Source organism: Loxodonta africana, chromosome 16, assembly GCF_030014295.1.
Source record: "Loxodonta africana isolate mLoxAfr1 chromosome 16, mLoxAfr1.hap2, whole genome shotgun sequence".
NCBI lineage: Eukaryota > Metazoa > Chordata > Mammalia > Proboscidea > Elephantidae > Loxodonta > Loxodonta africana.
In genome coordinates, this window is record NC_087357.1 from 59,811,543 (window position 1) to 59,831,279 (window position 19,737).

Here is a 19,737-nt window from a genome sequence, read left to right on the forward strand (position 1 = left end):
TTGAATCTTTTCTCCATTTATCATGATGTTGCTCATTGGTCCAGTTGTGAGGATTTTTGTTTTCTTTATGTTGAGGTGTAATCCATACTGAAGGCTGTGGTCTTTGATCTTCATTAGCAAGTGCTTCAAGTCCTTTTCACTTTCAGCAAGCAAGGTTGTGTCATCTGCATAATGGAAGTTGTTAATGAGTCTTCCTCCAATCTTGATGCCCCGTTCTTCTTCATATAGACCAGCTTCTAGTATGATTTGTTCAGCATACAGATTAAATAGGTATGGTGAAAGAATACAACCCTGACGCACACCGTTCCTGACTTTAAACCAATCAGTACCCCCTTGTTCAGTCCGAACAACTGCCTCTTAATCTATGTAAAGGTTCCTTATGAGCACAATTAAGTGTTCTGGAATTCCCATTCTTTGCAGTGTTATCCATAGTTTGTTATGATCCACACAGTCAAATGCCCTTGCATAGTCAATAAAACACAGGTAAACATCCTTCTGGTATTCTCTGCTTTCAGCCACGATCTATCTGACATCAGCAATGATATCCCTGGTTCCATGTCCTCTTCTGAAACTGGCCTGAATTTCTGGCAGTTCCCTGTCAATATACTGCTGCAGCCATTTTTGAATGATCTTCAGCAGAATTTTGCTTACGTGTGATATTAATGATGTTGTCCGATAATTTACACATTCGGTTGGATCACCTTTCTTGGGAACAGGCATAAATATGGATGTCTTGCAGTCAGTTGGCCAGGAAGCTGTCTTCCATATTTCTTGGCATAGATGAGTGAGCACCTCCAGCGCTGCATCTATTCGTTGAAACATCTCCATTGATATTCCTTGTTTTTCGCCAATGCCTTCAGAGCAGCTTGGACTTCTTCCTTCAGTCCCATCGGTTCCTGATCATATGCCATCTCTTGAAATGGTTGAATATTGACAAATTCTTTTTGGTATAATGACTCTGTGTATTCCTTCCATTTTCTTTGATGCTTCCTGCATCATTTAATATTTTCCACATGAAATCCTTCACTATTGCAATTCGAGGCTTGAATTTTTTCTTTGGTTCTTTCAGCTTGAGACACGCCGAGCGTGTTCTTCCCTTTTGGTTTTCCATCTCCAGCTCTTTGCACGTGTCATTATAATACTTTATTTTGTCTCCTCGAGAGGCCCTTTGAAATCTTCTGTTTAGTTCCTTTACTTCATGAATTCTTCCTTTTGCTTTAGCTGCTCGACGCTCAAGAGCAAGTTTCAGAGTCTCCTCTGACATCCACCTTGGTCTTTTCTTTCCTTTCTTTTCAGTGACCTCTTGCTTTCTTCATGGAGGATGTCTTTGATGTCATTCCACAACTCGTCTGGTCTTCGGTCACTAGTGTTCAATGCCTCAAATCTATTTTTGAGACGGTCTCTAAATTCAGGTGGGATATACTCAAGGTCATATTTTGGCTCTCGTGGACTTGCTCTGATTTTCTTCAGTTTCAGCTTGAACTTGCATATGAGCAATTGATGGTCTGTTCCACAGTCAGCCCCTGGCCTTGTTCTGACTGATGATATTGAGCTTTTCCATCGTCTCTTTCCACAGATGTAGTCAATTTGATTTCTGTGTGTTCCATCTGGTGAGGTCCATGTGTATAGTCGCCGTTTATGTTGGTGAAAGAAGGTATTTGCAATGAAGAAGCCATTGGTCTTGCAAAATTCTGTCATTCGATCTCCGGCATTGTTTCTATCACCAAGGCCATGTTTTCCAACTACTGATCCTTCTTCTTTGTTTCCAACTTTCACATTCCAATTGCCAGTAATTATCAATGCATCTTGATTGCATGTTTGATCAATTTCAGACTGCAGCAGCTGATAAAAATCTTCTATTTCTTCATCTTGGCCCTAGTGGTTGGTGTGTAAATTTGGACAATAGTCGTATTAACTTGTCTTCCTTGTAGGTGTATGGGTATTATCTTATCAGTGACAGTGTTGTACTTCAGGATAGATCTTGAAACGTTCTTTTTGACGATGAATGCAACACCGTTCCTCTTCGAGTTGTCATTCCCAGCATAGTAGACTATATGATTGTCCGATTCAAAATGGCCAATACCGGTCCATTTCAGCTCACTAATGCCTAGAATATCGATGTTTATGTGTTCCATTTAATTTTTGATGATTTCCAATTTTCCTAGATTCATACTTTGTACATTCCAGTTTCCGATTATTAGTGGATGTTTGCATCTCTTTCTTCTCATTTTGAGTCGTTCCACATCAACAAATGAAGGTCCTGAAAGGTTTACTCCATCCACATCATCAAGGCCGACTCTACTTTGAGGAGGCAGCTCTTCCGCAGTCATCTTTTGAGTGCCTTCCAACCTGGCGGGCTCATCTTCCAGCACTAAATCAGACAATGTTCCGCTGCTATTCGTAAGGTTGTCACTGGCTAATGCTTTTCAGAAGTAGACTGCTGGGTCCTTCCTAGTCTGTCTTAGTCTGGAAGCTCAGCTGAAACCTGTCCTCCATGGGTGACCCTGCTGGTATCTGAATACCGGTGGCATAGCTTCCAGCATCACAGCAACACACAAGCCCCCACAGTACGACAAACTGACAGACACGTGGGGCACATAGGTTTTATGAAAGCAGAATGATTCAGTAAAAAAAAATTATAGGTACTCCCCGATTTATGACGTATTCAAGTTATGACAAATTTCACTTACGACCTCACGACCATCTGTGTTTTTTTATACATCTTATCGCTAGTAGTATGTACTACATACAGTGTTGCAGTGTGTAATTTGCTGACATTATTATTCTCAGATGTTCACTTGCAGATGTTTATATGTAATGTTTCCAATCCCCAAAGACAAAGATCGGATTTATAAAGATACTGATAATAAAAGGCAATAGTAATGAAAACTGAAGAAAGAAGAAAAAAAGGTATTCAACTTACATCAGAACCGAGATGGAGTTGTTGGAATGGAACCCTGTTGTGAGTTGGGGACTACCTGTGCACACACGTATATGTGTACGTATACACACACACACACACACACACATAGCCTTATGTAGTCAATATTAATCAACCCTACATCGTTTGGTGTTTAGTTTCCCGTGCACATTTTTTTCCCCTGATATAAATCATGTTGGAAATTTAGTCTGATTACTGTTGACTATTTATGATATAATCATGTCTATGAAAGTCATGACATTGAGTGACTTGTGATTTTGCTAAGGCACAAATCGCGGTCTTACATGCAGAGAGACTAGTGTGTAGAAGTGAACCATTTAACTGTTGACCTGCCCAATATTGCACTTAGTTATGTGTAGCCATGAGTTTGGGGGCTTAAGAGGAGCTCTGAAATACCGAGAGTTTACACAGCAGCTGAAGTAATCGAGTTGTGATTGTTGCAACAACATAAGTTTCCTGCAACAGCTTGAAAAATAAAAAGCTGTGTAGATATTTCCAGGGTAATGATGGCAGAAGTTATTACGATTTTTCAAGCCAGTTCTGCTAATGATGGGCAAGTTTTTATTGATTATAGCAACCTTATGGAAAGTATAGGGGCCGATTGCTCCTCGTAAACCAAGAGGTGGTTTAGTTGAATTCAAATCCCATATCATAGGCCGTATCTGAGACACTAGTAAATAAATAAATGTGTAAGTTTCTCTCTGAGAAAACTTGAGGCACAATTTTAGAGTAGGGAGAATTTAGTCTAGACCTTGGCTTCTCGGTATGCTCTTTGTATTTTCCTACTCAGATACTGAAACTCATTTATACTAAAAATGAATAGCTGATAATAACTTAGTGGTTAACCCATGTGAAGGGGAGGAGAGGTAAGGTAGGTCAGGCCCTTAGAATACCTCAAGTGTGGTCACCACTTACCTATCCATCAGTCTGACCCAGGCAGATCTACTTAAATGTGCAATCCCTGTCTTGTGTGACACTTATATTTTGGCTGAGGTGAACCATATGGAAATCAAACTCAAAACTCTCAAGATGAAATCGTGAGTGGCTCCTGAATGTGGCTTAGAATTCAGTGGCCAGTTGGGAGAACCCCAGGGGCGGAGCTGGCGTGCTTCCTTGTGAGTTCATTTGTTACTGGAAGTGATAGCCAAGTTGGGTTTTCCTTTAGTTTTGTGTTATTTTGTTTTGTTGAGGGATAAAGCAACAGCAAGGGCAAAAGCTGATATTTACGTATTAATACTTATTTTTTTTAACATTTGAGCGTCATTCTACCTTAAATGGGCTGCTTTTGGAAACAGCTGGTTAAAACCCTAGCATTTGCATTTGAAGTATTCTTTGTTCCATTTGCAAACCACACACTTATATATTGTCTCAGATTTTTTTTTAAGTTCTCCAGTGATGTTTTTGTTGCCTATCCTGTGAAAATCTATATTTCCATTTATCAAAACAAATGGCAAGCTGGGGACCATTTAAAGTCTTTTTTTGTTTGTTTGTTTTTTAGTTAATAAAGCCAATCTTCTTGTTCTGTTATGTTAAAAGGACATTATCTTTTTATTGCCAGCTCTGTGTGGCTAGGTCTGTTTTTTGTCTTAGTAAACTCAAGGCTGCTCCACTTGCTTACTGTGTAGTGAATTACAAAATCATTAAGGGTGGAGCTGCACCAGCTGACTTACAGTACAAACCATTTCTCAAAATAACCACAACAGTGCAATACTGATGTCTAATTTACGTCACAGTATGTTTTTATGAAATAGTTTGTGGCATTTTCATTTCTATTCCGGATGGGATCTTGTTCTCTCTCCCTTTTAATCAGGCATTTAATTTTTTTTTTATTATTAATATTTTTCCACTCCTTGTCTTGGCATGTCTCCAATTTAACAGCTTTGATGAGGGGGAAAAAAAAAAAAAAACTGATTTCTTCCCCCACCACCGCTCCCCACCGTCAGTTTCACTGCTAATGTATTTCCCTTTTGATGTGTACCAACTTTGGGTACTAAGTTTGCTGCTTTACGAGGGATTTAGAAATGTGGTAAGACATACTGACACAGAGCTGTAGCCACGAATTGATAAAGTTGATGCATAACTTTGGAATTTTAAACACTTTCAACCAATTCAAACTATTTAGTCATATGCACTGCTGCGTGTTCCTTTTACAAATGTCTTTCGGTATAACGTCCTGTAATTAGAACAGGAAATCATTGAGTAACTGTAAGATGAATAAAAGCACTTAGACTGAAAGGAAAATTACCTTCCGAGAAATTATATTCTGTCCACCCCCCCCCCATGTTACAATGTTGGTAATGATAGTAACAGCTGTAGCTACTCTTATCTGTAGAATTCTCATGCTTAGGTTTTCTGGAATAAAAATAAAAAATTCATTTTCAGGAAGAATCGGCAGTGAATGGGCAGAAAATAGGAAATGCCTAATGATGACAAATAGCCAGTGTCACAACAGAGGGGCAATTAAATGGCAAGTTCAATATAATTGTCAATACCAGTCCCGTTGGATTGGTGCCAGGTATATAAAGTTGCTGCTTGGCCGTTGGTTGGTTGCTAGGAGCGCAGCAAAAAGTATCAAACTTTGAGAAAGGAATGCTGAATGTAGTAAAGCCACAGAAGGAAGCATATATCATGGTGAGTGAGAGCCTCTCATATTGACATGATTTTACTTAAATTGCCTCAGAACGAGACATCAAGTTTTATAACATGAGCAAATTCATATTTGCTTGGAAGAAAAAAAAGAAAACTGTGTTGTCTTCAAAGCACTGAGGACATTGTGTCTCATGCATAGCCCTCATACATATTTGGAATCTTTTAAATGAAAATCTTTAAATGTTTGTTTCTATTGGCATCCAAAGGCATGGGCCCTAATACGATTAAGAGAACTAAAGGGCAAAATACTTGGCAGATTTTTCAGTTGAGGTAATTAGGTACAGGAAGGAACATGCATATTTTTTCCACCAGGCTCTATAAAATCCTGGTGTGAAGGTTTTTTTAAGATTTTTTTTTTCTCTCTCTGTCTCTAAAGCTTACTGATGTTAGAAGGAGATTATAGTGGTTTTCAGTAAGCATAATAGTGTGATGTTTCCGAAACAAGCCTTCCGTCCTCCCCATAGAATCAAAAAGAAAAGTTACATTTCTAAATGGTTGTGCAAGAGATAAAAGCAAATTTCTCCTCCAGAATTTATGTTTTCAGCCTTCTGTGCATTTGGTCACCATTATCTACTAAAAAAAATAGCATTATGGGTATTTGAAAGTCAATGCTCCATTAATTCATTGTGTTTGCTATTTCATGCATCCCTCTTTGTACAAAGACAGCTTGAGCAACGTGCGAGGCCGAATGAATGCCTGCTCTTCCCCTCTCCCCCCCCACCCCCACCTCTTTCTCACTCCCCCAGCCCAACTCTGAGGATGAAAGCAATGGTATACAGTTCCTTTTTGAAAAGCTTGGGTGGAGTCGCACGTTATAATTACAGTGTCTGTGTGGAATTCTGTTTTGGACTTTGAAAATACATAAATAAGTGAAAAATTGACATTGAGAGAGGTTAACAAAACATGTAATTATGATATAAGCGCAGGATTAGGGTAATTTTGGTTGATCATTACAAGCAGTGTACTTTAGGTATTAACTTTTAATAGGCAAAGTTCTTTTTATTGAAGTTGAAATGAGGTTTAGTAATTTTGAGTCTCTTATTCCCTAGGAATAATTCCTTTTCAAATAGGCATAGTCACATTTTCTTTTTTTTAGTGGAGGGGGGAATTGAGGAAAGTTATGACATTTTAATAGAATTTCATAATTATGGTTTAAAATTTCAATCTTGGGTACCCGTAGCTTACTGCTGATCATTTTCAGTTGATAGAAATCAAGCCATATATATATATATATATATATATATATATATATATATATATATATATATATAAAAAACCCAACCAAGTACAACCTACTAGAGTCTGTTAGAGGAGAACTCCTTAGGGTAGTATTTTGATTTCTTTTCCTATGTGGGTGTGGTTGAAAGAAAATCCTTGTTCCAGGAACACTTTGTTTGTCTTTTGCTAAACAAATGTGCAATTTATCCATTCTTTATTCATTCTTAGACTTATCTGCTGGACCTATTATAAACTGGAAAGGAAAAAATGTCCTACAAAGCATTTATTGGCAGCCCTTGTTACATGGGTGACTTTGCATAGGAATGTTTGTTTATGTGTATATGAAATGGGTAAGGAGGAAAGAAGAAGCTGAGGAATTTAAATAAGAATTCTTGAAAGGCTTGTTTGGCTTTATTTGTTTCTCCGGTATTCAAGGGCAAAATAAAATGTCAGCCATTGAACAATTTAATATTTTTTTGTAACAGTTTCGGGAAAAAGTTAATTTGATGCAAAGGCTTAGGAGAAAGTTAGAGGATCATAGAATTTTAGATCTGGAGAGCTCTTCCAAACTCATAATTTTATACTCTGTTTTACACAGCTTTCTTATTAAGGTGACCGCACTTTGACTTAAGAAAAAAATGTTTCTCCGGTTAACTGAATATATCTGCCTAAATTATGTAATGAAGAGGCTCTGGGTGTCTTCATTCAGTGAAACTTTGACCTAGATGAACTAGTGGTTCTTCTCGACCTTACCTTTACTCTAGGTCTTCTCTTTACCCTCACCTAGAATGCACTGTTCACTCTCACGGGAGTCCTTAGGGTCTCATGGGCCTTCTCTGGTTTTTGTAAATATGAAAGGCAACTCCTCCGAGTCTAAGTGCCAAGTTGGATATTTACCTCTCTCCCAACAAGGCCAAAATTCTGGTCCAAATGGGTGGTTCTGTTCATAAGCAACAAAGTTATCGTAATTTTTCTTTTGGCATCACTAACCATCCCTGCATGGGACCAGGTCCCAGCTGTGCCTTAGTGTGGAAAGAGGTTGATGAAGGGAAGGCATTCTAGGCTTGAAGAAGGTAGGGTTGATGCACATAGACAGTGTGCCAAAGATGTAAACATTGTTACAGTGGTAATTGCAGTGGTCTCAAACCTTAACAAGCTAACGTAATTACAGTAGAAGAATTCTGTCTCATGACTGGGTATTGCAAATGGTTAATGCATTCTGCTACTAACCAAAAGGTTGGTGATTATAATCTACCCAGAGGTGCCTCAGAAAAAAGGCCTGGTGATTCACTTCCAAAAAATCAGCCATTGAAAACCCTGTGGAGCACAGTTCCACTCTGACATACATGGGGTCACCAAGAGTGGGAATTGACTCTATGGCAACTGGTTAACTTAATCAGAGCAGAAAAATTCTGGCTTATACCTGCATCTTAGTTATCCAGTGCTTCTGTAACAGAAATACCACAAGTGGGTGACTTTAACAAAAATACATTTATTTTCTCACAGTTTAGGAGGCTGGAAGTCCAAATTCAGGGTTCTGGCTCTAAGGGAAGGCTTTCTCTATTGGTTCTAAAGGAAGGTCCTTGTCTCTTCTGAGCTTCTACTGCTGGGCAATCTTCATGTGGCTGGGCATGTCTCTACCCTCATCTCTCAGCTCTGCTTGTTTGTTTAGTCTCTTTTATATCTCAAAAGAGCTTGACTCAAGATATACCCTACACTAATCCTACCTCATTAACATAACAAAGACAGCCCATTCCCAAATGAAATTAGAACCACAGACATAGAGTTTAGGATTTACAACATATTTTGGGGGGACATAATTCAGTCCATAACAACCTGGCTGAATTCTATAATTCTCTGTGAAATAAAAGTCTATTTTACTCAATGAGACTCAAGGAGGACGACCACCATCCTCATCCCTAATACTGTAAATTAGTTGACTCTCTAATAATAGTAATTGAGGCATTCTGTCATAATGAAAAGATCATCAAACTTGGAATTAAAGCAACTTGTAATTTTTACCTCCATCACTTTTAGTTCTTTGAGAACTAGGATGTCTGAATTTCGGTTTTCTCATCTCAGAATTGGGGGATTTTAACAAGTGTGATGCTACTAATTGGGTTATTATGAGGAACAAAAGAGGTAACTTATGGGAGTGAGCTTTGTAAATTTTAGTGTTTTATTGTTAGTACCAGAAACAGCAGTGTTATTTACTCTGCTTTCTAAACAGGAAAACAGGCCCTCAGCCCTTCATAGTTTTGGTTAAGAGGGCTTTTTCTCATTTGCTGTCCTCTGTGATACCCAAAAAAATCCTGGGAAAGTAGTGGGAACAAAGAATTTGGTCCTATATTCTGTTCTAGGTCCTGGGGGTTAAGAAGAGAAGTAAGGATAGAAGCATAAACCTGACAAAGGAATAAAAAAGAAACATGGAATAAAACCCAAGCTAAATAAATTACTGTATCAAAACCAAAATCAAACCTGTTGCTGTTGGATTGATTCTGACTCGTGGCGACCCTGTAGAACAGAGTAGAACTGCCTTGTAGGGTTTCCAAGGATCAGCTGGTGGATTCAAACTCTATCTTTTGGTTAGTAGCCAAATGCTTAAACCACTGCACCACCAGGGCTCCAAAGAAATTAGTGTAGGTCTATGTAAAAAGCCAAGCTCAGGTTCAGAAGCTCTCCAGAACTTCTCAAAGTTCTCCAGAATGAACGGGCAATCATAGGACTTGTTTCCGTAAATTGAGGTCGGAAGAAACTTCCCGTCTTTCTTCTAGTAGAAAGAGAAAGGATGGCTAGTGTTTTCGGAACTGCACGAAGCAAAGAGGGACAAATGTTTTGAGGTAGGATGAGAGAGAAAAAAGAGGTCATTTCCAAGCACAGAAGATAGCCAGGGAGCTGACTCCATGTGGAATAGAGAAGTAGGAAGAGGTTAGGGGTGGCCTCATAATGCAAAAATGGTCAGAGAAAAACAAAAGGAGAATTAAGGAACGGGAAGAAAGTTGAGTGGTCCCAAGAGTCCAAATGATACCTTCTACCATGAAGCTAACTGAAACATCCATCCTTTCTTCCTTGTTTAACCTGAAAAGCACAACTCTCTCCATTTCACTTCAAGAACATTTGGAAAAACTGGTGTAACTTTCACTCCATCACGAAAAGCCAATGGCACCACCAAGAAAGAATTTAGGAATCCACAGGTATTTTCACAGTATTTGCTACATACAGGGGATGGTATTAGTTACGGTCATAACCAGCACTCTCATCGACCATGTCTTCCATAGAGAAATAGAGTACAATAATACAATTGGCAGGTTGGGGACTGCTTCTTCAAATACTGCTTAGACACTCTGGAGTTCTAGCAATTTTTGCTGAACATTTCCACTAAAATGTTTTGTGCTTTAAAGGTACTGATTTGAGCCTAAGAGGTGATTCCAATTCATAGCAACCCTACAGGACAGAGTAGAACTGCCCCATAGGGTTTGCAAGGAGTGGCTGGTGAATTTAAACTGCTAACCTTTTCGTTAGCAGCCAAGCTCTTAACCACTGAGCCATCAGGACTCCTAAAAGGTGAACTAATGTCTCAGAATGAGGTAAAAATCTCAAATTGGAATATCTTGGGAATATCTTGGGAACTTGCCTTCAATGGAAACACGATTTCCTTTTAATTGAGTATGCCAGCTGACAATGTGGCTACCCACAAACCAGGCAGGAGTCTAAGAAATGTAAACTGTTAAAAGATGTCATCTTGCAAGCAGCTAAACATCTTTATTCACGGAGAAGCCTACAGCCTGAGGAACTAAGTGAACATAATTAGAAATACATCTGGGTATTGGCCTCCTATCGGAAAAGGTTGCACGCACACCTTCCATTGGTACTGGTTATGTTCTGTCATTACGTTCTGTCCTTACTCATTCGTCTCCCACTGGTTACCAGATGGCCATGATAATGTTGGTATCCTTAACAACTGTCTTGTGCAATTCCCTGCAGCATGGTAAGGGCTCGAAATATTGAGTGTTTTCCCTTCGGATAAGCAAGTGACATGTCTGGGAATTGTTTGCAACTGCCCTGATGGTGTATGTGGTTGGAGAGAATGATGGCAACCTGGGTCATGAAGCCTAAATTCAGCTTGACGTTGTGCAGGTTGTAGGCCACCAAAGAGGGTGCTTGCCACTTCTCAGGCTTCAGATGCAGAATCTGGTTTTTATAAATGAGTATGAAATATAAATGAGGTGTAAATAAGCATTGAGATCATTGAAAGGGAAGCTTCATTAAAGTTGCTGAAATGTTCTCCTGAGTTGAGTTGGTTCTGATGGAGCTCTCTGACAAGGACGCTTGGGGAGTCCTATTAGCATGGTTCTCTGAGATGTGCCAAGTTACCAGATGGATTTGAGGAACATTAGAAGATAGGGGGTAAGGGTGTGGGAAGGGCAGAAAAAAGGGATGTATCAATCAGATCGGGATAGATCATGCTGTAATAACAATGACCCTTAAATCATAGTCGCTTAAGACAACAAAGGTTTCTTTTCTGCTTATATTATACTGTACATCCATTTTGGATCAGCCAGAGACTCTGCTCCACATTATTCTCACTGTCAGACCCATCTTGGCAGAGCAGTCACTATCTGGAACATTCTAGATCTCCAGAACAAAGGGAAAAAGAGAGTGTGGTCAATTGCACATTGGCTCCTAATGCAACCACCCAGTTCTGTCATATTTCTTGGCCAAAGCAAGTCTTACTGCCACTCAGCTCCAAAGGATGGGGAGTATGATCTTTCCACATGCCCAAAAGGAGAACAGGAAATATTTGTCGAACAGCACTAATGACCACCGGGGCAGTTGGTGATGCTATTTAGATCCATGGATGTCTCTCGGGGACCAGATAACTTTTCAGAGGCCCCAAGCACTGAAAACATTATATAATTAAACATAAGAGCAATACCATTAAGTACAAAGAAGGTAACAAAGTTCTGATTTTTCTTACCATGATAACTTTAACACTTACAAAATAGATCCGGTTATTTTAAAACAGTTTTCTGCTTCCCTGCTTACTGGTCACCTAAAAGTTGCCCTAATCTATCTATGTGGTCATCCAGCTTTTTCTCGTCTCCACGAAGAGTTGACGATCTGCAGAGGCAGGCTGAGGCATTTTTTATGAAGATGGATTGGTGAGGTTGGGCTGGGAGGATGCTGGCATTAGCCAGATTCTGCTCAAGATTAACTAGTATAAGAATCTTATTGAAAATTACATTTTTAATACAAAACCAAAAGTAATTATTGAAATTAGGCCATGGCCGTGAAAGTTCTTTGTTGGCGGGAAGAGGGTAATGGAAGTATTTTCTTGTTCATCTAGGGGAGGACGAGGAAGAAACGAATGTGATAGTCCTCAGCTATCCTCAGTACTGCCGGTACCGCTCAATGCTGAAACGTATCCAGGATAAGCCTTCTTCCATTCTAACGGACCAGTTTGCATTAGCCCTGGGGGGCATTGCGGTGGTCAGCAAGAATCCTCAGATCCTGTACTGCCGGGACACCTTTGACCACCCAACTCTCATAGAAAATGAGAGTGTATGCGATGAGTTTGGTGAGTCTTTTTTTTTTTTTTTTTCCTGTATGAAACTTGTGTGTGTCTAGTTGTTTTCAGTTCTTGTGAAGAGCAGTGGTGGGGAACAATGCTCATTCTCACAAACTGAATCAGCCACCCCACCCCTCCTATCCCCCAAATTATTGCAGCATAAGGCGTCATTGCCTTCTTGGCAGCCTCTGTTTACCATGGCTAGACGGTTATTATTTAGACTCTGTTTTTCAATATAGAGTCTGAAGTTGCTAGGTTGACCTTGAAATTGGACTTCAGGACAGGAAGCTTTCACGTTAGCTCTTTCTTAAAAGGCCTTGGCTGTTTCGATACTGATTTTTCTATTTAACTCATCAGTCACTTTTCTCTGTTATAAGGTACTGCACTACTTGTAACCATTTCAGTACTATAAGGTGGAGAGGTAGATGGGTAGACAGATAGGTAGGTAGGTAGAAAGATAGATTTCCATGCTTCTAATTTTTCATATATGTATATATATGGGTTGCTATGAGTTGGAATCAATTCAGTGGCAACTTTTTTTTTTTTATATATATGTAATCTTTATACATTGTGCCCACCGAAGATGGATGTGTGCATACATATCTTTATCTGGATCTCTGTCTAGCTGACTGGTCATTTATCTTTATAGATAGAAAGGGATGGAGAGAAGATACCACATCACCAGTTTGGGAGACCTTACCTGGTGCAGTGAATGACTGGAGGCAAGTCAAGATAGTAGTCTTCTCCTATCTTCACTTTCTCAGGTGTTAGTTGAAGAGATGGGTTCATATCGTTCATTCCAAATAGGCTAGATAGGGATGTCAGAATCTCCTAGGTGTGCTTTATCAAACTACCCATGTTCCCTGGAAATTCCTATATGGAGGCATAAATACCCCTACCTCACCCTACCCCTTCTCTGGGAATCACCACTGTAAAGTGTTGAATCATGTTGAATCCCTCACAGGTGCCTGGGTGGAGAAGAAGTTGAGATCCCCTTGCCTAGAGAGCACCTAGGGCCCCTTTCACCTGGAATATTCTTTGATTCTGTTGGCTGACCTTTCCCCAAGGATCCGGGCATGGTTTGGGGGGTTCATTGTAGTCTCTCAAGTTTTGTTTTTCATGACTCCAGCAGCCCTGTTGCTGCTGCTGAAGTGACTTTGTAAGTAGGTATGTGGACAGTGGAGAGGTGAGGATGAAGGGATGGGAGAAGATGATGTAAGAAGGAAGGCAAAAGAGAGAGGGGAAGAGGAACAAAATGATCTGAATTCACTGGGCTCCAAAGGCCATGACTTTTTTTATTTTGTCTCTCACAAATGGTTTTGCTTCAGATGTCTTTCACAACTCTGGTTTATTAAATGCTGCCCATCCGTACCAGACTAACAGTGTTTGAATAAGCTTTTTCCTTCTTCATAGAAATAATTGTTGTTGTATTTTTAATACACAAATAACATTTTTATTCCAGTGGATGAATGAATGCACTGCATTAAAAAAAAAAAAAAAAACCTTCTCTTTCCAGATAAGCATTTAGAAATCTTCCTTTCTCAATATTTCTGTTTTGAGTTTTTACTCTGTATCCCCTACTCCCAACCCTTTCATCTTGCTTGCTGCTTACCAGATCTCTAAATTCCTGACTCAGATTGAAAGAATGCTTTCCCTCATTTAAGAGTAGTCAAAATTAGAGTTTCACAATGTAATATAATGCAAAATCTTTTAACCTTTTTGGCTAATTCGAGAGTTATTAGTCATTGAGTTTCAAAGCTGTCGCGTCTAGAGTTGGTAATAGAAAGAAGTTCCAATTTAACAGTGATCACAATGGTCGTTGAGTTACTAAATTAGTTTTAAATGTGCTCACAAACGTAAGCATCTGACTATTGAATGTTTTCCTGAACTTTGTTCTGGTATGGCTAATTTTAATGCTGTTTTTCCTCTCTAGCCTCTTAGAGTAGAAGCTTTGTTTTGGAATACAGGTACCTCTGAACAGCTTGTAGCTGGGTAGTTTAATAATTAGAATGTTAGAGATTTTTTTTTCTTTTTAGTTATGTTTGTTTTTCAAGTTCTCATAGAATTCACCTTTACGTGAATAAAATAGCTTATTTTGACCTGATTTGAACACCCCCTCCAGCTCCCTCTGCCTCCTTCTACTTTCCATCACACATCTAAATTTCCAGAGAACACCCTTTTAAACCTCCAACTGGCTATAGTTGAAATCAACATGGGTTAAAGAGTTTGTGAAAATGTGGGGTTGGGTTTCTCCAACCAACTAACAGTTGGTGGAAGAACATAAATTTAATTAGTGACTAGCATTAAACGAATGTTCCTAAAATTAAACACTGCCAGATGACTGAAACACTTCTGTCAGATTACCATGGGTGCCAGGGGGCCCACAGATGAATTTTCTACACAGTATATATTCTGTACAACACGTTTGGTGACTTCAGTAATTGGTCAAATGTAATTGAGGTAACAGTATGCCTAGGCTGTAAAAATCAAATTTTATTAGCCATATCACCAGGTGGATGAATAGTGGAGCTGATGGCAAAGAGTTTATAGCATTTAGCAGCTACACCTTTGACACATGAAATTCATAAATTGCCATAAAATACCTCCAAGGACCTTCTCAAAAGGACAGTGTCTGCTTTCCTATGATTGAATAATGTTTCTTTTATTAACTAATATATTTTTTTGATTTCTTCTATTAAATGGGAGTATGGGTAGGGGTGAGAGGGCAGTGTTCAAAAGATAAATAAAACATGTCCTTGCTTGTTTTCAGGATTTAAAATCTAATTGGGGAAGACAGGATTAATGCACCTGAAAGGTTAACTGATGTTTCGAGAAAGTCAATGATTAAATATTCAGTGAGTGGTCCAGACAGCAAGTGCTGTAGGAATTTAGCAGGGGGCAGGGGGTGTGGGTAGGTATGGAACAGGTGGGGGAGCCAAGGAAAGCTTCATGGAAAAGATAGGGCTTTATCTGGTTCTAAAGGATAGAGAAAGAGATTTTATTAGAAAACTGTTAGAAATGTCTAATTCTTTAAAATTCATGTCTTGACTCTCTGTGTTAGCTAATGGCTGCCTTCGTCATGGGTCGACTGGTGGTCTCTCTTATGTTTGCTCTGCCCTTAGTCACCACCCTTAGTAGGGCTTGCCCTTTGAGTGAGTTTTATAAAAGGCCTGATCCTCTCTCTACCAGATATGGGATATGAATCTGAGTTAGTAGACTAGGACTGAGAGAGACTCAGGCAGTGGCTTTGGAGCTAGGCCTGGAACTGGGCTTCCCTTCTTGAACAGAGATGGCCTCACATTGGCACCATGCACTGTATAGCTTGGGAGTCTCTGGGTGGCACAGCGAATAGCTCAACTGCTAACCAAAACTGTGGCAGTTCCCAGTCCACCCAGAGAAAGACTTGGTGATCTGCTTCTGAAAAGTCAGCCATTTGAAAACCCTGTGGAACACAGTTCTGCTCTGACACACAAGGGTCACCATGAGCATAAGTGAGAGTCAACTCAACTGGCAACAGCTTTTTTTTTTAGTTTACTATATAGGTTACAAGCTGCCCTCGTGGGGCAGTGATTAAGAGCTCGGCTGCTAACCAAAACATCGGCAGTTCGAATCCACCAGGCACTCCTTGGAAACCCTATGGAGCAGTTCTACTCTGTTCTACAGGGTTGCTATGAGTTGCAATCGACTCAATGGCAATGGGTTACCTGCATTCCGCTGGGTTCTTCTCTGAAAATGGACTTTGCTCTGTGTGACAAGGTTGCTCAACTGCCCAGGCCAACCCACCCCCCTGCTTTTAATGTTGTCCACTGAGTAACAGATTTAATTGAACAATAAAAGTTAAGGCTTTAAAATCTACAATGGGTCCCTGTAAATAAATTCTCCGTGGAATTTTATGAAGCTGTTTAATGAAAAGTTTGATTAGAAACTATCAAAGAAAAATAGAATAGATGAAATTTCATCATTTAGTCCAATATTATAGTAGTGTCATTTTGATTTTTATTTACACTGAGATATTCAGAATAAATATATCCTGGTTTTAATTAACTATCCTCCTTACTTGGGAAAGGTTATTTTAGGCTTGAAGGGTTTTGATAGCATACCATCTGCCTTCTTCACTGTATTTTATTCAAGCCCCTTCCTTGATTACAGCACTCACTGTGCAATGTCTAAACCTATGACGTAAGCATAAATTGAGTCATATTAATGGTGGGTGATTGAAAAGCTTTAGCTTTGACATCCTGCCTGCCTTCTTCCATCTTGTCAGTTATAATGCCCTTAAAGGTAATGCGCTCTTTTCTTAGCACAAGATAATTGACAATTTTTAAAACTAAAGCCATGGACTCCCCACTAAAGCACCATGAAAACTGGTTGTATTGCGTATGCAATTAGGAAATGAGATGGTAATAACGATGATGGGGAAGTGACAGTATAGATGGCAATTCTTCTTTCTTTACCTTATGCACAATTCCTGCCCCCACTGTCCTGTTAGAATTTTCTAATGTAAGGCCTTGCTTTTACCTCTTTTTATAATTTGATTCCTCTGGTGTAGAACACATACTCTCATTTGTATTGTGTTATTTTCTGTGCTGTAGAGAAAACACACACGTATAAACATTTTGTCTCTTTTTGCTGCTAGAACAATAAAATGTCCACCGGTTTGTAAGGCATATGTTTACCTTAATATCACACAGATTGAATTCACATGTGTGAAGTGTTGACAGCTAAATTCTAAACAGAGGCACAGGCAGTACACTAGATAGATGAATAACTTTAAGATACCGGCTTCCATCAGAGCGATGTAAGGTGGAGCCAGTGTACATAAATGAGATGAAATCAGTCCTTAAACGTAGTGGGACTAAATGGATTAAGGTATGGTTGTTGGGTCTGGGATTTGGGTTATAAAGAGACATAAGAAGTCATGATTCTAAGTTCTTTGGCAGTTGGTGTGTGTGTGTGTGCGTGTGTGTGTGTGAGAGAGAGACCAGGGAATGGGATGAGGTTAAAGGAGGGATGGGGTCATTCTCTCAAAAAGAATAGAGATGAGAGGTACTGTCCTGTTGCCACTTGATCCATGTGCAGAACACCATGAGCGCTGATCTTCAGCAAGAAAAAGATATCTATGTCAATATTAAAAACATATATCCTGCTAGGGAACTAGAACAATATAGTAAAATGGTGCTAGACTTAGAGGCAAATGGCCCAGGTTTAAATCAGAGCTCCACCATTTGCTTCTCTATGCCTCTGGGCAAGCCACAGCCGGTCTCTCACTTGCCTCATCTGTACAATCTGGTAATAACAGCCAACTCACCAGGTTCCCAGGGGCTCTATTTCTATTAGTGTTAGGCCTTGGACAACTTTTAGTCATCCACAACAATCTTGCTCTTTGGAAATTAAAACCAAAACCAAACCAAACCTGTTGCCATCGAGTCAATTCCGACTCATAGCAACCGTATAGGACAGAGTAGAACTGCCTCCGTAGGGTTTCCAGGGAGCGCCTGGTGGATTCAAACTGCCGACCTTTTGGTAACAGCCACAGCTCTTAACCACTACACCACCAGGGTTTCCCATTGGACAACAAAGGAACCCATTTCCCTACATCTCCTGAACCCTTATCAGAACCTTAATAGAAAAGAAAAGTTTTCTACTTTCTACAATTATTCTTAGGATGCTTTCTTGAATCTGCACTGAACTTTCATTTTTCCATTGGATGAACTAATATCATTATAGACCTCCCCCCCCACCCCCACAAAAAAAAGAAGGAAGAGGAACAGAAGAAACGAGGGGTGAAACCTTGGATTTCAGTGAAAGAAAACTCAGGACATACAAAATTGTTTCGAAGCATAAAGGACAATCTGGACTCTGCCTCTTCCCCTCTAAACATCACATGTTTTGCTGGAAATGAAAGGAAAGGCAGTTGTTTTGTTAAGGATCATGGGAATTTGTAAGTGAGTAAACATTTTTTTTCCTTGCCAAAATAGGTTTCATAGTCACAGTGGATTTTGATGATCAAATGGCTTTGTTCCTGGCCTCTGTCCACATGCAGGCTTTTGCTGCCTGCCTGCCATGCCCACCAATCCCCTGAATGATAACGAGGCAGACATTTCTCTTTAATTGAAGCCAAGTGGGAAAGGAGATGTGCTTTTTGTATATTGCTGTTTATGCAGAAGACCTTAATCTTCTGAGATCTCACTTGTAGGACTCCTTTGGTTTTGAGGTTTTCTAAAGATTTTATTTACCATTAGAGAATGGTCTACCCAAGACCACCTTTGGTACCTTCTCCTTGTTTTATATACTGCTAAAGTGCGAATGGTGCCCTGGTGGTGCCATAGTTAAGAGCTATGGCTGCTAACCAAAAAGTTGGCAGTTCACATCCTTCAGCTGCTCCTTGGAAACCCTATGGGGCAGTTCCGCTCTGTCCTATAGGGTCACTATGAGTCAAAATTGACTCAATGGCAATGGGTTTGGGTTTTTTTTTTTTTTTTTTTTTGAAAGTGGGGATAGAGAGAATGTTATGGTCTTTGTATAACAGTGAAGCAAACCTAAACAAATCTGCTGGTAGAGGTATATCAGATGTCCTCTGTGGTACATGTAATGATTAACATATGGGCCTGGTTTCTAGGACAGTAAGACACAAGGAGGGTCGGAGAACAGGCCTAATTGGGCAAAGGCCTTAGAAGCCAGGGTACCATCTCTCTTGGGTATTAATGAAAAGAATTTTTATGTTGCTACTATAAATTAATTTACAGAGTCATGATATATGGAATGGTAAGATTAGTGGATTTATTTTCTATTTTTGGAATTTGAAGGAGATTTTAAAATAACTCTGGACTACTTTTGTAGCTGAGTGGACTCAATGGGTTATTAAAAACTATTTGGACTCACGGGTACAATAAACTCTTGTTCACCCCAGAAAAAAGGATTTGTGTCTATATTGGATAATATTTCACCTAGCATTTCATCCAGAAAAGCAAGAAAGTTATATCCTATTACATTAGCAAGATCAACATATCCCTCTCTAGGGTGAAATGGATATTTTTATCAATTAAAAAACATACACGCACACTACAGGAAAGAGCCAGGTCACTGGAAAATCACAAGCAAAAGCACTAGGGGTGGGGGAATGTGGCTGAAAATAAGTCTATATTCACTGGATTTTTTAAAAAAAACCCTCTTGATAAATGAAGATTCTCTCTTATCCCCTTTATTCTATTCTGTCAAGAGAACTAGACTGATTTAAGTTCCTTGGACTGCAGGTGAGGCTGTCTGGGGATGGTTAGAACTTAGCACAGTGCCCGACACATAGTACACACGTATCCACTTGTTTATTTAACCAGTATTTATTACACACCTACCGTGTGCC

At 39.5% G+C, this 19,737-nt stretch overlaps 1 protein-coding gene across 1 annotated transcript in view; it reads left to right on the top strand.

Moving 5' to 3' along the window:
- ARID5B (AT-rich interaction domain 5B) overlaps positions 1-19,737 on the top strand; it is a 200,918-nt gene that overhangs the window by 86,487 nt on the left and 94,694 nt on the right. The window contains exon 4 of the mRNA XM_003409283.4: positions 12,156-12,386. Coding sequence (XP_003409331.2) covers positions 12,156-12,386 — 231 coding nt within the window. The remainder of the gene's footprint in view (positions 1-12,155; positions 12,387-19,737) is intronic.